Source organism: Zymoseptoria tritici, chromosome 11 (genome assembly GCF_000219625.1).
Source record: "Zymoseptoria tritici IPO323 chromosome 11, whole genome shotgun sequence".
NCBI lineage: Eukaryota > Fungi > Ascomycota > Dothideomycetes > Mycosphaerellales > Mycosphaerellaceae > Zymoseptoria > Zymoseptoria tritici.
In genome coordinates this window covers 1,110,548-1,127,365 of record NC_018208.1, presented here as the reverse complement: position 1 = coordinate 1,127,365, position 16,818 = coordinate 1,110,548, and the positions used below count along the sequence as shown (strand labels likewise).

The window sequence follows — 16,818 nt, the reverse complement described above, 5'->3', positions numbered from 1 at the left end:
CCTTAATTATAGCGATATACGTAGATTAGACTATGCTACTACCGGCATTAATTTATAAGGCGGTATCCGGTAACATCTAGTCTATATAGCTATAGGACTTCGATATAAACGAGCACCTTACCTTCTTTACCTCGTTACCGAACGGCTAGACTAATAATAACCTTAGACTCTACTAGCTTAAGAAGGTATTCGAGCTATTAATAAAGTAGAAGGCTAGTAGAGGCTATAGATTACTAGTAGTTAATAGCTATAGATCGCATATTAATATAGCGTTCCTATAATACTATATAGATTACCGCATCTTTATAGCGGTGTTTCTACCTTATTTAACATACTACTTACAACCTCTTAATGTTAGTCTCTTTAGTCCGTTAGCTAGCTTTTATAGCACTAAGTTGTTATACTTCCTTTACTACTCTAAAGGCTTATTAGCGCTCTTAAAGCGTAACTTCTTTAGGTTATTCTAGCTAGCCTAGTAGAAGGCCTTTATACTAAAGAATATAGCCTCTAGCTTCCGTAAGACTAGCCTTTATCTACTAGACTTATCGCTAGTTGTAGATAAGCTTAAACCGACTAAGAGTAAGAGCAAGAGCAAGAACGTCTACTTTAGTAATAGCTTAAGGCTAGGCACCTCCGACGACACCGACATTAGACCGACTACTACCGGTATAGATACCTCTATTATCTTAAATAACTAGCGTAAGATAAGGGCCCTTATAAAGTAGGTAATTAAGAAGCTAGCGAACACTAAGGAGCAGCGGATAATCTAGCGGCTTACTAACACCCTTATATACGTTTAAACGTAGAATTAGCTCCTTAAGAGCGAGCGTAATAGTCTACTCTAGTTATTTAATAATAAGAAGTAGAAGCGATAACGTAGTAAGCTACTACTAGCTCTTCTATAAGGGTAGTTATCTTAGTTCTATTTACTAGCTAAACTATAAGCCTATAAGGAGATACTAGCTATTAAAGAGGCTAAGAAGGTTACTAAGAAGAAGAAGAAGGAAGTAGATACTATATTAAAGAAGGTAGATAAACAATTAAGAGCTAAACAACGGATATAAGCTAAGGTAGACAGGCTCTCTAAGGCGGCATAAAAGAGGGCTAAGAAGGCTACTTAGAAGGAGCATAAGGAGGTTAATTTATAGCTAAATATAGACCTCTAAGCCTCTATACGTAAAGTATAGCTAGCTAAACGTCGTATAGTAAAGAAGAAGCTAGTTGTAGTATTTAAACTGCCCTTTATGTTAAAGGGGGGTAAGAGGGCCGGTGCATAAGTAGCTAAATCCTCCTAGCCTCTAATACGTATAATATTAAGGCAACGACTTTAAGCTGCTTAGAGCTAATAGACATAATTAATGCGATGAATTTAAGCTATTAACTATCTGGTTGTAACTACTAGTTGTAATAATATTAGCTATTAAAGTAGTGTGTTAAATAAAGCTATGCTCTCGTAAGAACGTTGCATTACGTAATCCGTGCATCGCGTGATCCTCATTTCTACTGACTGGTGTCTCTGGCGAAACAAATCAATGCAAATGGAACTTGTGAAATTTCAACTTGCATCGTCTTCTTTCCCACAGTGATTCAGTATGTCAAATCTCACGGCCAGCGAACATGTCAGCGCGTCGATAGGCATGACGACCACATCAAGGTGAATGCGCCGACGCCCAAAATAGGCCGGTAGATGCTGCATTCGCTCCGCTTGCGCTTTGTTGCAAGGAACATCTCGCGGGCAATTTCCTGTCCTATCTCAAGTTTCTCTCTCATTTCTCAGCGACTAGAAAGTACAGACCACGAGCAGTGATTAATACCTGGCCATTGTAGCGAGCACCTCGACCTATCTGACGACATTGCAACCAAGCAGAACGACATCCGAATTCGATCAGAGCAAACCACAACCATGTCGTATTCTCGACCACAATCCGCGAATGAAGAGTCCAATCTTCACAAACCTCGAATCCTATGCCTCCACGGAGGCGGCGTAACCGGAGAGGTCTTCCAGCTGCAAGCCCGAGCCTTCATCCACCGCCTCCCCGACTTCCGCCTCGTCTTCGCCGACGGACCTCACTTCTGCGACGCCGGACCGGGCATTGCACCCACCTACAAGGACTTTGGCCCTTTTCGAAGATGGCTGCGCTGGCTGCCGACCCACCAAGAGCTGGACGACGAAGTTGCGACTGAAGAGCTCATGTATGCGATCGATACCTGCAAGCAGAACGATACAGGCGACGGACCATGGGTTGGAGTGTTGGGATTCAGTCAGGGCGCGAAGGTGGCTTCGAGTTTGCTGTATGACCAGCAGATTCGGCTGGAGAAAGAGGGAGCTGCAGATACGGACTACAAATTTGGGGTTATCTGCAACGGACGACTGCCGCTGGTATCGTTGTGCAAGCACAGCAGATCTCCGGCGTTGGTCAACCCAGGAGGCATGAGTGAGGGCTTCGTGTGGGAGGGCGTGAGTCCACATGTTCTCAAGATACCTACAATCCATGTTCATGGCCTGAAGGATCCGGGTATACATCTACACCGAGAGATGCTGGAGAAGTATCATAATCCGGAAACCACCACTGTGGTCGAATGGAATGGCGAGCACAGAATGCCGATCAAGACTGAGGACGTTGAGCCAATTGTTCGAGCGATATACCGCATTGCAGTACAGGAGAACGTCTTGCTTTGAGGAAAGTGACAAAGGAAGAGATCGTGCCATTTCGTTCATTCGAAAGAAGATATCGACATCTACATGCAGGAGACCTGCTCTCTGACAGCTCTGCCGGGTCAACCCCAAGCAGACATAGCTCACTGGCCGAAAGTCACACGAACCTCAATCGTTCACATCGTCCCGCAACGCAAACGCCTGCCTGACCACCTCATCCACGCGAGATCGAAGAGCATTATGGAACATGACATTGGTCGTGAACACCTTGCAGCCCTTGATCTTCGTCGCCGTCTCCAGGGCGAAGTCCGTGGGGACATACATATCCTCGATGTAGCTGGCGGCATACACCGGAACTTGGTTCTTCGCCAACTGCTTCTCGTCGAACAGTGGACCCCAACTTGAGTCGGAGGCGACGCGGTTGGCCACGTCCTGGACCTTGCGAAGCTCGGCATAGTCTTCGAACATCCAGGGATAAATCGTCTCGCCGGTGAAGTAGATGGGACCATCCTTGCGGTCGATGTCGAACTCCGGGAATTCGGACTGAACACGGTATGCCGACCAGTTGGGCGCGTGGCCTTCGCAATAGATTGGCTCGTGGAGAATTGCATAGATTAGATGGTCGTCGAATGATGACATGTTGTCGATTGCTGAAAGAGAGCCTCGGGTGATATGTCCGAAGGCCTGATATCAATCAGAATTTGGCGGCGACGAAAGAGGACAACGATAAACGTACCTCAATATCGTAGCTAGCTCGTAGCACAATATCGTGAATCATATCCAAGCCTCCATGCATTCCCAGCGAAATCCCCAGCTGACGGAATCTCCGCCGGGTGAGATTGCCATCCGACGGCAGCTTGATCTTACCATCACCGAATCGTGCAAGGAAGTTCATGATTGTGCGAACCCTTTCCGCATCATCCGGGAATTTGGCATAGTAAGCCTCGTTCCGCTCCTTGACTCTGACGAAAGTTTTACGATACACATCGTCAGGAGACTTCACCAGCGCCTGCAGCCCGCCAAACATGAAGCACTCTCGTAAGCCTTCTGGGTGGAAAGACAGGTAGGTGATGGTGCAGAAGCCGCCGAACGACTGGCCCATGGTCGACCACTTCTTCTTCTCCTCGGGATAGTCGGCTGTCAGAGCTTGACGGATTGCTTCGCAGTCTTTGACGATACTGTCAGCTCGGTAGAGCTTCAGATATTGGTGTTGGACATCGTTATCGCCTCGCATTTGTAGTGTTGATGCTGTGATTGGGGTGGATAGGCTGGTCTCTCGATCAGCTCAAAGCTCAATTGTCACACTTGACCTTCTACTACTCACCCGGTCCCTCGTTGGTCAAGGAACAGTAATTGATACCCGGCATCCAGAACCCGATGTGTCGCAGCAAACGATTGAGGCGGGGGGCATTCGTTTCCAGGCCCGCCTTGCAAATAGACCATCCATGGCAACTGGTCTTTACTTTCCTTGTCGGAGCCCACGACGGGTACTATGGGTGTCTCATGCTTGCGAACACTGCGAGCAAAGACACGGATTGTGCCTCCGTCGGGTTTGGAGTAGTCCTTGGGAACGTCGAAGAAGTGCTCGGTCACCTTGAGCTTTCCAGCGACTGAGACGAGACCAAATTAGTGTTCGTGAAAGGCCGTTCACAGGACACTGCAGTATACCTTGGTACGACTTCTGACTGATGATCCGGGCTGGAGCAATAGTGGACATTTTTCGGAGGATGAGCATGGTGATCGAGGATTTGGGATCGCAAGTGGTCGTTTTACAGTCAGCAGGAGCTTCGAGGGCCGAGCCGCAAACGGGGCAAGTGAATGAATGAAACCTTCGACGGGACTGAGCCACTTTCATGAAACAACCACTCGTTTTCTAGTCCAGCCACAGTCAAGACTTGACACAAGCGCAGCAGAGATGGCGAAGGATAAGAAGAAGAAGGATCCGGCAAAGAAGGCGGCCAAAGCGGCCAAGCAGGCGAAAAAGTCAGACAAGTCAGACAAGAAATTGTCACTGAAGAAAAAGGCAAGGATTGGATCACATGAGCTGTGAACTCTATCTAACAACGAGATAGGACGATGATAGCGACGCTGAGGATGCAGACCTCGATGCCATGCTGCTGGCATACCAAAAGCAGCAGGAAGCATTTACCAAAGTCACTGAGGTCTCAACAGAGCCGCCATCGCCACGCTCGTCTGCCACATTGGTAGCATCCCCAGCAAATAGCAATGAGCTGTTCCTCTTTGGAGGAGAATACTTCAATGGAGCTCTCGCGACCTTCTTCAACGACCTCTTTGTCTACAAAACGAATACGGATACGTGGCGAAAAGTCACCAGCCCGAATACACCCTTGCCACGAAGTGGACACGCCATGTGCATGGGAGGTAACTCCGGCGGCATCTATATGTTCGGCGGGGAGTTCTCAAGTCCGAAGCAGGGCACCTTTTACCACTATAACGAGTTAAGATCTTCCAAAATTTCGAATCGGATGTTCTCTGACATGATAATTAGCTTCTGGAAACTCGACCCGAGCTCTAGAGAGTGGACCAAGCTGGAAGGCAAAGGAGGACCGCCAGCTCGAAGTGGCCATCGAATGACATACTTCAAGAACTACATCATCCTATTCGGAGGCTTCCAGGACACGAGCCAGCAGACGAAGTATTTGCAGGACGTCTGGCTGTACGATACCCAGCGTTATGTCTGGCATGCGGTGAACCTCCCGGCGCAGGCACAGAAGCCGGATGCCCGCTCGTCGTTCTCATTACTACCTCATGAGACAGGAGCGGTCATATATGGAGGCTACTCTCGTGTCAAGGCTACGACGGCGATCAAGTCCACCAAAGCCGGCAAGTCTGGTTCGCGAGTGACCATGAAGCCGATGGTCCATCAGGATACATGGTATCTGAGAGTCACTCCGCCAGCGGCTGAAGCACCTGTCAATACACCGCCCACGGTGAGATGGGAGAGGAGGAAGAAGCCAGTCAACTCACCCAATCCGCCACGGGCCGGTGCGACAATGGCCCATCACAAGGGTCGTGGTATCGCCTTCGGCGGCGTGCATGACGTCGAAGAATCTGAGGAGGGCATTGACAGCGAGTTCTTCAATCTACTCTATGCTTACAATGTTGACCGCAATCGCTTCTTTCAACTCGGTCTACGAAGACCTAGGACTTCAGGCAAGAAAGCCGTTCCCGCAGCGGATCGGAGACGTGGGAGAGGCAAAGCGGATGAGGAGGAGCTTCTGCGAAACCTGGCTCTTATCGAGAACAAAGGTTCTCTAGATGACACAGAGATGACTGATGTACCTGTCGCAGCCGCAGACGACGACGACGAAGAGACGAAGATCGAGAAGCCGGTAATGTGGGAAATGCCGCATCCTCGCTTCAACACCACCTTGGCAGTTCAAGAAGATACTCTGTACCTCTTTGGTGGTACCTTTGAGAAAGGTGACCGGGAGTATACTTTCGACGAGATGTTCTCCATTGATCTTGGAAAGCTGGACGGCGTGAAGGAAGTATTCAAGCGTGAGCTCGAAGACTGGCAAGGAAGCGAAGATGAAGATAGCGATGAGGATGACGAAGAAGGCTCGGATGACTCGGACTCCGACGAAGAGATGGGTACTGAACCAAGCACACCAGCAACATCAATTGCGGACGAACATGCAGCGGCTGTTCATGCCGCCGCGGCAGCAGAGGCCGAGGAAATGGAGCAGGATGCCACCGCCTCCACGGACGACAAGCTTCCCATGCCTCGACCTTTCGAGACTCTGCGCGACTTCTTCACTCGAACCAACAACGACTGGCAAGAGGTCATCTTGGAGGCGCGGAAGTATGAGCGCAACCCTGACGACCGCTCCGTGAAGGAGATTCGGAAGAAAGCTTTCGACCGCGCAGAGCAGAAGTGGTGGGATGTTCGGGAGGAAGTGCAGGCGTTGGAGGATGAACAGGAAGCTGCGGGAATCAGCGAGGTGGTGAGTTTGGCTGATAGAGGTGGTGAAGGTGGTGGAGGAGCTGGAAGGCGGAGATAGTGAAGGATGGTAGGCGCAAATGGGGGCATAGATCGTGTGCTGTGCTCGGTCATGGTGCAAGGCGAGTGAACGATCTCAGCCTCGAGACTGTGTCTTTCTAGCTGAATCTTCAAATGACGAGTCACATTCAGTTTGAAGATGAGTGAACTGTCTCAGCTGTTTCGCGAAGCGTCGTGTGCGATGTCTCTGCAATTGTCTATGAGTAAAATCCTGCTCATCTACCTCAACCTACGCCGCTCAGTCTGCAATCGACAGAACAAACTTCAGATGACGAACCCCACGAGCAAGAGCGCACGTCTTACCACAACGCTTGACGAACTGGCGCAGCTCGAAATTCAGACGCCAAACACCCCAGCAACCAGCAGAGCCACCATGAACGAAGACTTCCTTGCGCAGCTCGATCGCATGCGCCACCTGTCGCTGCTAGAAAATAGAAACCGAGCGCTTCCATTGACTGCGCAGCAAATCCAGCAGCTGTCACCGTTCATGACATCAGTTCCGGTCCATCGACCGCTGCTCGATGCGCTTGGCGAGGAGAAGCCGCCGCGCCTACGACGGCCCCAGAACAACTTATACGACGAGAGTTACCTGACAAGATTCCCGCAGCTGATGACACCGCCGCCACCACGTCAATGGGAAAGGAGAGGCGCCATCAGCGGGCCATCATGGACCAAGAAGCCAAGCGACAAGGAGCTGAAGGAAGCTGGGGAGGAGATCAACCAGAATTTCGGTCTGCAGAGGCTGCCGAAGACGAAAAAGGAGCGGTCGACCAAGTGGAGAGGATGAGAGCTCGTATTGGATGGACCGAACGATCGAGGCTGCTTGTTTATGGTGCTCTGTTAGCGAGGAGAGAGGATGATTGCCTCGTAGTCAACAAACAGTCTTGACAATTTGACAGCAGTATCTCAGCGAGGTGCGAGGATCGCAGCGCAGCCTGTAATTCCACGTGTCAAGAGCTCACCACGACATGCGCAAAGAAAGTCATGTTCTTCTTCTGAACCTCGCAGTCAGCGAAGAGGCAGATGAAAAAGTGATTCGCGTCAGCCAGAGGCAGTGCTATACTGGCGACACGGTGCTCAGTGACATGAGCAAGCTCAGCGGCCACCGGGCTGGTTCCAAAAATGAGTATAATCATAGAATGTCACCGTAGTGACGTTTCAGAGATTAAACTGAAAAGAACTGCGAGATGTTAGCAAGGAAGGAGCATTGCGCTCGATCGGGAAGGTGCATACCAGATACTACACTTGATCTGAATGGTCCTGTTAGCATGATGTCGAAGAAAATTGAGGTCGAAGTGTAACGTACCTAAGCCAAAAGGCAAAGAAGAGCTGCTGGACTCGGAGGGTTGCGGGAGAAAGAAAATACTTATACTCACTAGCGGCTCTCGGCAGCTCCCACAATCAAACTATTCAGCTGAGTCATGTTTTTTTGGCCTGAGGCTGTAATTCGTGGACGTCACGTGCGGGATTTAGCCTCGTGTAGACAACCAAACCAACACGTATTGGGCTATACATTCAGTCTTTGTCTTGACAACGACAGGCCAGTATCAACCAACTCAGAAGATAAATAAAAACCAATTGGACATGATCGACCAGATGAAATTCTGCCGTGGACAATCAAAGCCGACTGATGTACACCGTTCTATCAGCATATATATATATCGGCGAAACTGATCTCCTGGTCCGGTCCACCTCTGCGACGACCTCTCTGCTCATCACCCCCCCTATTCGGCCTCCCACCTACGAATGCCCCAGAGTCCAAGCAATACGAACCTTCTGCCCCTCTCCATTCTTCCCAGCAACACAATTCACATCGCCCGACTCACCCACCTGCATCGCGCCCTGAACCTGCGTCGTTTCGCCATCCTTCCACAAGTTCAACGAGTCCTTCATTAGATCCATAATGTCGTCCCGTCCGATCCAGCCTGACGTACCGGAGACATCCACCGTCGCGGAGAATTGGCAAGTGCGAACGGTACCAATGATGCGAGGGCCGGAGATGAGCCAGGACTTGTTCTGTTTGGCGATGTAGCCGTCGCGGAGCAGCTGGCAGTCCCACTTGGATGGGGCGTTGCCGGCGCTGCCGGTCACGGGGACGAATGTGGAGCCGTCGCAGTTGTTGCGGAGTCCGGTGGTGCCGGCCGTACCGCCGCCGTTCTGGGCAAGGGGAGAGGCGAGGGCGGAGGTGGTGAGGAGGGCCACGAGGGTGAGGCTTTGAGTGAAGAGCATTGTGGTGGTGGGTTGAGTGGATGTTGTTGGGAAGTGTTGTTGGTTGCTGGATGTTGTTGGTTGTTGGTTGTTGGATATTGTTGTTGCTGGTGATGAAGAATGGTCCTTCGACGGGGAGAAGGCATCTCTTTATACACTTCTTCGCAGTCCTTCGCCAGGAATAGCATCGCTTCCACTGCGGCACCGCTGAGCAAGGAAAAATGCTCCTAACGGCGTGGCAGTGTAGCGTATTGCTCGTTCGTCGCATTTGTTTCGTCAAGTTTGAGGAGATACGAGTTGATATGACCGCAGCATCGTCATTGCCTGATGCACAGACCTGGATACTGCCAACAAAAATGGCAACAAACGTGGTTCTCGACCTCGTGAAATCCATGTGAGGCCATCCGGCGCGTGCCTGCAGGGTTATGGTACAACCTGTATCCTGCATACAGGAATAGCGCGGACAGTCGACAAAGTCTATCTACCCTGCTTGAGCACATTTCGGCAGTTGATCGAGAGCTCGCATTGGCGCGGAAAGACCGGTGACATGCCCAAGGGGCTATGCACTACTTCTTGCTTTTGGTCCAGGTGTTGTAAATGCCAACCTGGTGTAGGCCGTGCATCGAGTGACGGTGTTGGAAGAGCTGGCCTGCCGAACGATCGATCGTAAAAAGGAAAGAGACCGATGCGATCGTTTGAGAGACATACCCCTTTCCCTCGATGGGAGCACCCTTTCCACGATCTTCAACCCATCGGCCTTCGGCCCTTCTCTTCTCAGAGAACCCAGATCTCCATCCACGGGATCGTCCCGCACGATTGTCGAACAGGTGAGATCCATGCCAAGATAAGATGAACGTCGACAAATTTAGCTTCGTATTCACCCCAGACAAATTTAGCTTCGTATTCACCCCAGACCGCAGACACTCGAAACCTTGTGCGAACGTCACTCCGGTGAGTCCGGTCAGCACTTCATGACTCTAGCACGGACGCGTCGGCTCCTTCAGCTTCCTGGTCCGGATCGAACTCTGCGACGTACGCTGCATGTCCTTCTCCCACGACGGCTGGACCGATCGCTGGTTCGACGACTGTGATCGTGCGAGGCTCTTCTACCGCTTCGACCGACCCTCGGGTTCCTTCCGCTTCAAGCTCAAACACCGCAGCGGCTTCAATGTCGGATATCGGGCCGCCAGTATCTGCTGTCAACCCCGCTGCATCTTCAGATGCGACGGTCAAACCGACTGCTGGTACCGAGACCGCATCGACGAGGAGTTCTAGCAGCACTATGAGCATCTTCCGAGTCTCTTCTACGTCCATCTACTCATCTATCCTTACGCCCATCCTCGCCTTCCTTTGCATCTTCCTCCTCGCCCAGCACGGCGTCATTTCCTAGATCTTCCACTGCGTCTTTCCCTGCTTCATCTGCTGCGTTTACCTCTGCACAAGCACCACCACCGGCCTCTGCGGCCGCTACTGTCTCCGGACCTGCTTCATTTCCTATCTTGTCGTCTACTCCTGCATTTTCTTCTATCGTTTCTGCTGCATCATCTGCACCATCCAGGTTCCATTCCACGTCTTCTGCTTTTGCGTCTTCTCCCTTTTCAAACCCTGCACGTGCCTCTTAATCTCGCGCTGACACGATCCCTGCACTACTTCACACTGCCTCAGCCTCCGCATCAGCTTCTGTAGTGGGTACACCTCCCACAACGGCTCTCACGGCTTCCCTTGACACGTCGGGACTCGCGCCTATGACAACTCTTTCCCCGTCCGACGGCGATGATGGCGATGGCGGCTTTGAAGATGTCGATCCTCCGAATTATACGGACGATGGACCTCCGGATACCTCAGAGGAGCCTGGTTACACCGAGCCGACACCCCTTGCCACGACGACAATTGATCTCACTGCAACACCCGATGGCTTGTTTCCCGATCCCTCGGCGCAGACGCCCGACACTAGAGCGTCGACAGATACGACGAGCATCCAAATCGTGACTGCCTCGACGAGGAACACTTAGTCGATTGATGTCTTCGACACCACTACTGCTAGTACACCTGCAGCACCGAGCAACGATCCCATTTCTACGTCGATCAGTGACATTTCCGCAGAAGAAATTATCGCCAGTGGAAGCCAGCATCCTGGCAATACTTCCTCCGCTCCTAGCTCCTCGGCTTCTGATAGTGCGTCAACTGGCACATCGCCTAATGTTGTTGGCGGCGCGACTGCCAGCAGAACTGTGTCCTCGGAACCTAGCACCATATCATCCGTATCATCTGGCACATTGCCACCGGTCACTGCTGAGCTTCCTGCAACTACGCTTCTCGCGAGCAGTGCTTCGGTGGTCACCAGTGGTTTTGCAACTCCCGGCATTTCGACGTCCGGACCGGCTTCTGGTGAATCTTCTGGATCTACTGAGTTGATGCCTTCAGCCGATCCTCGGCCAGCGACTACCGTCACCAAGACAACAGATGCACCGATTCCTGCAACCGCAGTCACATTGAGCACGAATGACAATCTAAACACTGCATCCGCCGCCTTAGCTACTTCTTCGACTTTCGAGAGGAGCCAGACCACGGCTGTCACTCCTTTTGCTGGCGTCACAACTTCCAATTCCGTAGCACAGAGCGGATTCACCTCCTCCATTGATAATACGGTGGCGGGCCAGAGTGTCACCACTTTGGCGACTCGAGTCGAAGACAGCATCAGCGCGACATCTGTAGCCTTGGAAGAAACCTTGACTTCATTATCAGAGATCATTGATGAGCTCTCCGCCAGCACCACATCATGGATAATCAGCGATGGATCTTCCACATTCACAGTTGTGGACGGGACAGATATCACATCTCTGGCTCCGAGCGAGACTACCGGCAGTGTTGCGGCCCCAGACGTTACTTTGGCTCAGAGCGAGACCAGTTCTTTGGACGTCGAACCGGTGACCACCACACCCATTGCCGATGTTGATGATGGCAGCACAGACCCTCTGGACGACATCCAGGAATTCACATGCAGAATTGGCATCTCAAGCTCCATGGTCAGCGATGGTTTCACTGTCGTATGCCATCAAAAAATCGTGGACGATGGCTCGAACCTACTCAGCACTGATCCAGCCGGGCTCATCGACGACTGCATCTCGATATGCAGTCAGAATCAAGCCTGTATAGGCTTCAATTACTATGACGAGGACAGCATGTGTGAGACGTTCAGCGCACTGGCTCCTGGAGTGGACATCGCGTTCGCACTTGGAGTGGCTGCCGGGCAGAGACTGCCAACTACCACCAGTTCCGCCAATTCCTTCACTACTTCCACCGGGACGAGCTCAATAATTACCACCGCCTCTACCGAAGCGATCTCGGTCAACACGCCACAGGTCTCTTCGACCAAGATTGCTCTTCAACTGACCTCGTTCACTGCATCGACTGATGGAATTCGGACTAGCACCTCGCTTGAGTCCGCCGGAGATCTTACTAGTCAAATCTTGGAGAGCGCTGATCTTACCGTCACGACCAGCCAGTCCGTCGGTCTCACGACGTCGAGCGTTCTTGATCCTCAGTCTTTCACCTCCATCATTCAAGATGCCGGCGTCTCTTCTTCGGCTGCACAAGCCTTCGATTCCGCTGCCTCTCTGATCTCTCAAGTCATCGATACCAGCTCCGCGAGCATCAAGCTTACTGATGCCATTACAACAGACATCGGATCTGTTGATACTACATCATTGGCTCTCGGCTTCAGCACTGCCACCCCGAGCGCTCAGAGTACCGATTCGATCATCTCATCCGTCCAGGAGATCATCTCTTCAGTGACCGCTCTGGAGACCGATCTCGCCACCGCGGCCGCTCAAAGCGCCGACGGCATCATCTCGAGTGTTCAAGATGTCGTATCTTCCCTCACAATCTCCACGGACGTCTTTGCCACCGCAACAGCGGTTCACGAGATCGATACGAGCAGTACCGCCATCCCGCAAGTTGTCGAAATCAGCTCCACGATCTCTTCGCTCATCAAAGACCTCACCTCCCTCAACCTCGGCCTGCCAACATCGTCTGCGGATGCGCCAGCTACCTCTGATGTCCTTGGTCAGACGCTATCCTCGCTCGTCGAAGACCTTACCTCCCTGACCCTCGGCCTGTCAACGTCGTCTATTGAGACGCCAGCCAATTCATAATGTCCTCGGTTCGATCGTTACCCCAGTCGACGAAAGCCTAAGCTCGTTGACCCTGGGCCTATCAACATCTTCAGAGCTGCCGAACACCTCTGATGTCCTCGGCCAGAGTGTTACTTCGATTGCTTCTCCACGACATGTTGGCGAATGTTGATGGATGTGAAGTAAAGTCGAGGGTCTGTCGCGAAGTTGAAGACAGAGAGTGCGGAGGAGTCGAGGATGAAAGTCGGGCCGAAGTTTGTGCGTGCTGAGATCTACCGCAACGAACATTCACTCCTGTCAGAATATATCAAGTAGGTGAGACTCGTGAATGTGCTATCTGCTCGACTGGTCACACGAGATACTGAACGAGAACACAACAGACGGCGTGACGACGATTCTATTTCCCGCAGAGACCCAGACACTGACACTGTCGACTCCTCATACAAGATCCCATCTCGCCAATCTTCCGATTCCAGTCCCAGCGTTTCTGACAATGCACAGCCTGTTCTCCTCCCCATCTCCACGCACTCTTTCCAGTAGAATGCTGCCAATGTCGGTACCTTGACCTTCCCCGAGATGGTAATTGCCGGTGGTGACGAAGCCAATGAGGTCCTCTTCAGAGGGACAGACAGGATATGCGTCCTCGCCAACCTTGGGCGGCTCGATCAGCGAACGTACGAGTCTACGCTGCACGAGATGAGCCGGAGCGTCTTTTGGCAAGCGAGGCAGGCCATGCTTCGGCCCACGCTGTTTGACCTGGTTCTTGGGATGAAGAGCTAGCCATTGTTTGCGCAGCTCGCTGTTCTTGGGACCAGTAGGCAAGCGATAGATTCGTGCACAAGCTGTAGGCACGCCGCGGTTGAGCAAGTCCACTCGGACAGTGACCAGACAATTGCTGGGCCAAGGCCGCGAGTCGCTCTGAGCAGTGGACTGCAAATACGCTCGAGCGTCCGCGAGGGTGCAATGTTCAATGTTCGGCCGGTCAGCCGGTGCGTCTCCGACCTCAGCGCCCGTATTCCCGGTTGAAGGCTGGTCTTTGGCAGGCTCGAAATCTGTCGTGAGTCTCTTCCAATCGCACGCCCATCCCTCTCCGAGCTCGCCCTTCTCACCGTTGCCGATATCCACGGTGTCCCAATTGACCCTTTTGCTCTTGGGTCTTCTCTTCCATTCGTCAAGCCGTCTCTTCCCGCTTCATTGTGCAGAGAGGGACGATGGCGCCCCTTCTCTTCCTGGCCGTTCAAGCTAGCTTCTCGATCTAGAGCGCCTGTCGTCGCCTTCATACGCCCACTCTCCTTTCCATGCGTACCACTACTATCTCGATGGCCGGATAATATCACGCTTTACTGACACATACCATAGCCCGTATGCTCTGCGCCATTATTCGATCCCGCGACACAGAGCTCAAACATCCAATCTCTCCTCTCGAGCGTCAATTCGCCGCAGCTTGCCTTGAGCATGACTTGGGCGACAAAGACCGCACCTGGGTCCGCGAGGGCTTCATCGATTTGTAGCTTAAAGCTCCCGAGTCCGCGCTGCCTATATTTGGTCGTGCGTACATCAAGAGGTTCAACCAATTTCGCGGCCAGCTCTCGGAAGTCTTGCCTGACGTTCAGATGCCCACGAGTCTGTCTCCTGACGTCGAGCAAACACAAGAGCCGTTCGCGGCCACCGAGGAGCTGTACGGGCCACCCACAAAAGAAGATGAGATGGACAAGACCTGGGCGCAGAACGACTACAACACTCGATCTTGGGACATCCTTATGAGCGACATGTACCCCACCATGCGCTCGAACGCCCTGAGATCCGACGCTTATCACAAGAAGTGGGCCCTGATCTTAGAGGAGCTCTCGTCGACCGACACCAAGCCGGAGGTTGAGGCTCGATTGGACGAGATGAGTGGCAGCTTGCACAGGATGGTTTTAGATGATGAGTGAAGCTTTATCGAAGCCATTGGGTGTGAGCCGTTGATTGCAACTGTTACCAGTGCTCACGAGATCAAAGCAGTGCGAGAAGCAGTTCAGTCTGCTCATGTGGAGAGCTCCAGAATCGAGAAAGATCGAGTCGGCATTCTCTAGCGTAGCATCGAATTTCATGAACACTTCAGCTTCTTCTCAAGTCTCGTTGCTTTCTACGAGTTGAGGTCATGGAACTTTTTGGTGTAGATCCATCGGACCTGGCTCCGCGCATGGCCATTTTGGCTATACTATATAGAACCTAGCGCTTCACGTACCTCATCCATTAGCTTTCGAAAGATGTTCTTCAATCCAATCTTCTTCAGCTGTAGAACGAACGACAAGAACTGTGTTGCTCCTTCAAGACCGCCTTGGAACAACGTAAGACTGCTCTGCCAGTCCTTCTCTCCTGACCGCTTCACCAAGCTCTGACGGTGTTATCGATTGTTCCTCAGATTGGGCGTCCATTCTCCAGCCACTCTCTGATTAGCTTCAAGGAGGGCCACTTGCGAGGACATATCGACGAAGCATACCGAAGCAGAAAGTAGGGGAGAATCGAGCTCGACATGACGGCGGATACTGCGCCGGAAGGTCAGCCGTCTGCAACTCACTTAGCGCCAAACGAGAAGTTCTTTCGCTACTTCCAGCATGAAGTCACAGGTATCCCGGAGCTGCATCTGATCGTGCCTCGTATATCAGTTTGCTAACATGACATAGCCCTCCAAGAGCAAATGGGTCGCATCCAGAGCCACGGTACCGCTGGCGGTGAGCGATCAGACGCTGTGGACCACTGCCTATCTGCCATTGCTCGACTGTCAACCGAGGTCCAAGATGCATCGTCCTTCATTCCAGCCTATGACCAACGAACATACGGAGATGCCATCAAAGCCTTGAACGCAAAACTACAGGAGGTTCGATCGTCCGTTGCACCCAAGCCCAAATTCTCGTTCAAATCCAACGCGCTGTTCAGCGCAACCAAGAACGAATCCGCGATCAGTCTCAATGATGCTGCCGAGTTGGCGAGTCAAAGACGCCATCAAATGCCTGTGGCTGGTCTCTCCAATGATTTGAGCTTCGCTACGACTCCCATCGAGGCAATCACTCCCGCCAATGAACATGCGACCCCGAGCTCCGCCCAGAACGGCAGCAGCAGTAATTCAGATTCTGGACCTTCCTCCGCACAAAGCGACTCAATAACAATATACAACCACGACCGAGACCATGTCGTTCTACCTGCCACCGCCAGTCACGCAACAAGTTCCGGAACTGTCTCCAACATCCAGAACTCCATCATCAACATCTCTGCTCCTAGCGCACAAGGCCGTGCATTCGCCGGCTTGACACTCAAGAACATTTCTAACTCTCTCGTCATATGCGGCCATGTCAAAACCGCAGTCCATCTGACGAACGTCAAAAGCTCAACTATCGTGGTAGCTACTCGACAATTCCGCATGCACGACTCCTCAAGCTGCGACGTCTATCTCCTGGCAAGTTCGCGGCCAATCATTGAGGACTGCAGTGGGATTAGATTCGCGCCTCTTCCGGAAGCGTATCAACTGGAGGGTGACGAGGCGAAGGAGAATCTGTGGGAGAAGGTGGACGACTTCAAGTGGTTGAGGAATGAGCAGAGTCCGAATTGGAGTCTCATGGACCCAGGTGCGAGGATCGAGGAGACGGTGTGGGGAAGAATCATGTCGGCAGAGCGTGGGTCTGCGATCGATGACTCTCTAAAAGCGGTTGGCGCGGGAAGATCTTGAGATGGTCCGCGGTGGCAGGGAGGGTGCCGGGCTCCAAGGAGAGAATCCAAGGAGGAGAAAAAGCGAGTCGCTTTACGCCCACAGAATT

The 16,818-nt window shown here is 52.1% G+C and overlaps 10 protein-coding genes across 10 annotated transcripts; 5 read left to right on the top strand and 5 right to left on the bottom strand.

Moving 5' to 3' along the window:
• Window positions 1-1,903: 1,903 nt before the first annotated feature.
• Window positions 1,904-2,680, top strand: MYCGRDRAFT_50020 (uncharacterized protein; the record flags this gene model as incomplete). The annotated part of the gene is made up of 1 exon (XM_003848519.1): window positions 1,904-2,680. The coding sequence occupies one exon, from the start codon at window positions 1,904-1,906 to the stop codon at window positions 2,678-2,680; it is 777 nt and encodes a 258-aa protein (XP_003848567.1).
• A 144-nt stretch (window positions 2,681-2,824) lies between these two features.
• On the bottom strand, window positions 2,825-4,391 carry MYCGRDRAFT_111305 (uncharacterized protein; the record flags this gene model as incomplete). Its single annotated transcript, XM_003848364.1, has 4 exons — window positions 2,825-3,340; window positions 3,393-3,924; window positions 3,981-4,266; window positions 4,325-4,391. The coding sequence occupies 4 exons, from the start codon at window positions 4,389-4,391 to the stop codon at window positions 2,825-2,827; spliced, it is 1,401 nt and encodes a 466-aa protein (XP_003848412.1).
• A 149-nt stretch (window positions 4,392-4,540) lies between these two features.
• Window positions 4,541-6,681, top strand: MYCGRDRAFT_76974 (uncharacterized protein; the record flags this gene model as incomplete). The annotated part of the gene is made up of 3 exons (XM_003848520.1): window positions 4,541-4,679; window positions 4,729-5,114; window positions 5,166-6,681. 3 exons carry the CDS (start codon window positions 4,572-4,574, stop codon window positions 6,679-6,681), a joined length of 2,010 nt encoding a protein of 669 aa, XP_003848568.1.
• A 167-nt stretch (window positions 6,682-6,848) lies between these two features.
• On the top strand, window positions 6,849-7,668 carry MYCGRDRAFT_82649 (uncharacterized protein; the record flags this gene model as incomplete). The annotated part of the gene is made up of 3 exons (XM_003848521.1): window positions 6,849-7,194; window positions 7,368-7,425; window positions 7,615-7,668. Coding segments are annotated over 3 exons (445 nt in total), but the record flags the coding sequence as incomplete, so codon positions are not given.
• A 623-nt stretch (window positions 7,669-8,291) lies between these two features.
• Window positions 8,292-8,992, bottom strand: MYCGRDRAFT_106176 (uncharacterized protein; the record flags this gene model as incomplete). The annotated part of the gene is made up of 1 exon (XM_003848363.1): window positions 8,292-8,992. A coding segment is annotated over one exon (490 nt), but the record flags the coding sequence as incomplete, so codon positions are not given.
• Window positions 8,993-9,857: 865 nt separating this feature from the next.
• On the bottom strand, window positions 9,858-10,178 carry MYCGRDRAFT_96731 (uncharacterized protein; the record flags this gene model as incomplete). Its single annotated transcript, XM_003848362.1, has 1 exon — window positions 9,858-10,178. The coding sequence occupies one exon, from the start codon at window positions 10,176-10,178 to the stop codon at window positions 9,858-9,860; it is 321 nt and encodes a 106-aa protein (XP_003848410.1).
• A 565-nt stretch (window positions 10,179-10,743) lies between these two features.
• MYCGRDRAFT_106171 (uncharacterized protein) lies at window positions 10,744-11,299 on the bottom strand (the record flags this gene model as incomplete). The annotated part of the gene is made up of 1 exon (XM_003848361.1): window positions 10,744-11,299. One exon carries the CDS (start codon window positions 11,251-11,253, stop codon window positions 10,897-10,899), a length of 357 nt encoding a protein of 118 aa, XP_003848409.1.
• Window positions 11,300-13,459: 2,160 nt separating this feature from the next.
• Window positions 13,460-14,399, bottom strand: MYCGRDRAFT_96729 (uncharacterized protein; the record flags this gene model as incomplete). Its single annotated transcript, XM_003848360.1, has 2 exons — window positions 13,460-14,182; window positions 14,376-14,399. The coding sequence occupies 2 exons, from the start codon at window positions 14,397-14,399 to the stop codon at window positions 13,460-13,462; spliced, it is 747 nt and encodes a 248-aa protein (XP_003848408.1).
• A 235-nt stretch (window positions 14,400-14,634) lies between these two features.
• Window positions 14,635-14,955, top strand: MYCGRDRAFT_96728 (uncharacterized protein; the record flags this gene model as incomplete). The annotated part of the gene is made up of 1 exon (XM_003848522.1): window positions 14,635-14,955. The coding sequence occupies one exon, from the start codon at window positions 14,635-14,637 to the stop codon at window positions 14,953-14,955; it is 321 nt and encodes a 106-aa protein (XP_003848570.1).
• A 584-nt stretch (window positions 14,956-15,539) lies between these two features.
• On the top strand, window positions 15,540-16,730 carry MYCGRDRAFT_49613 (uncharacterized protein; the record flags this gene model as incomplete). Its single annotated transcript, XM_003848523.1, has 2 exons — window positions 15,540-15,633; window positions 15,691-16,730. The coding sequence occupies 2 exons, from the start codon at window positions 15,540-15,542 to the stop codon at window positions 16,728-16,730; spliced, it is 1,134 nt and encodes a 377-aa protein (XP_003848571.1).
• Window positions 16,731-16,818: the final 88 nt, after the last annotated feature.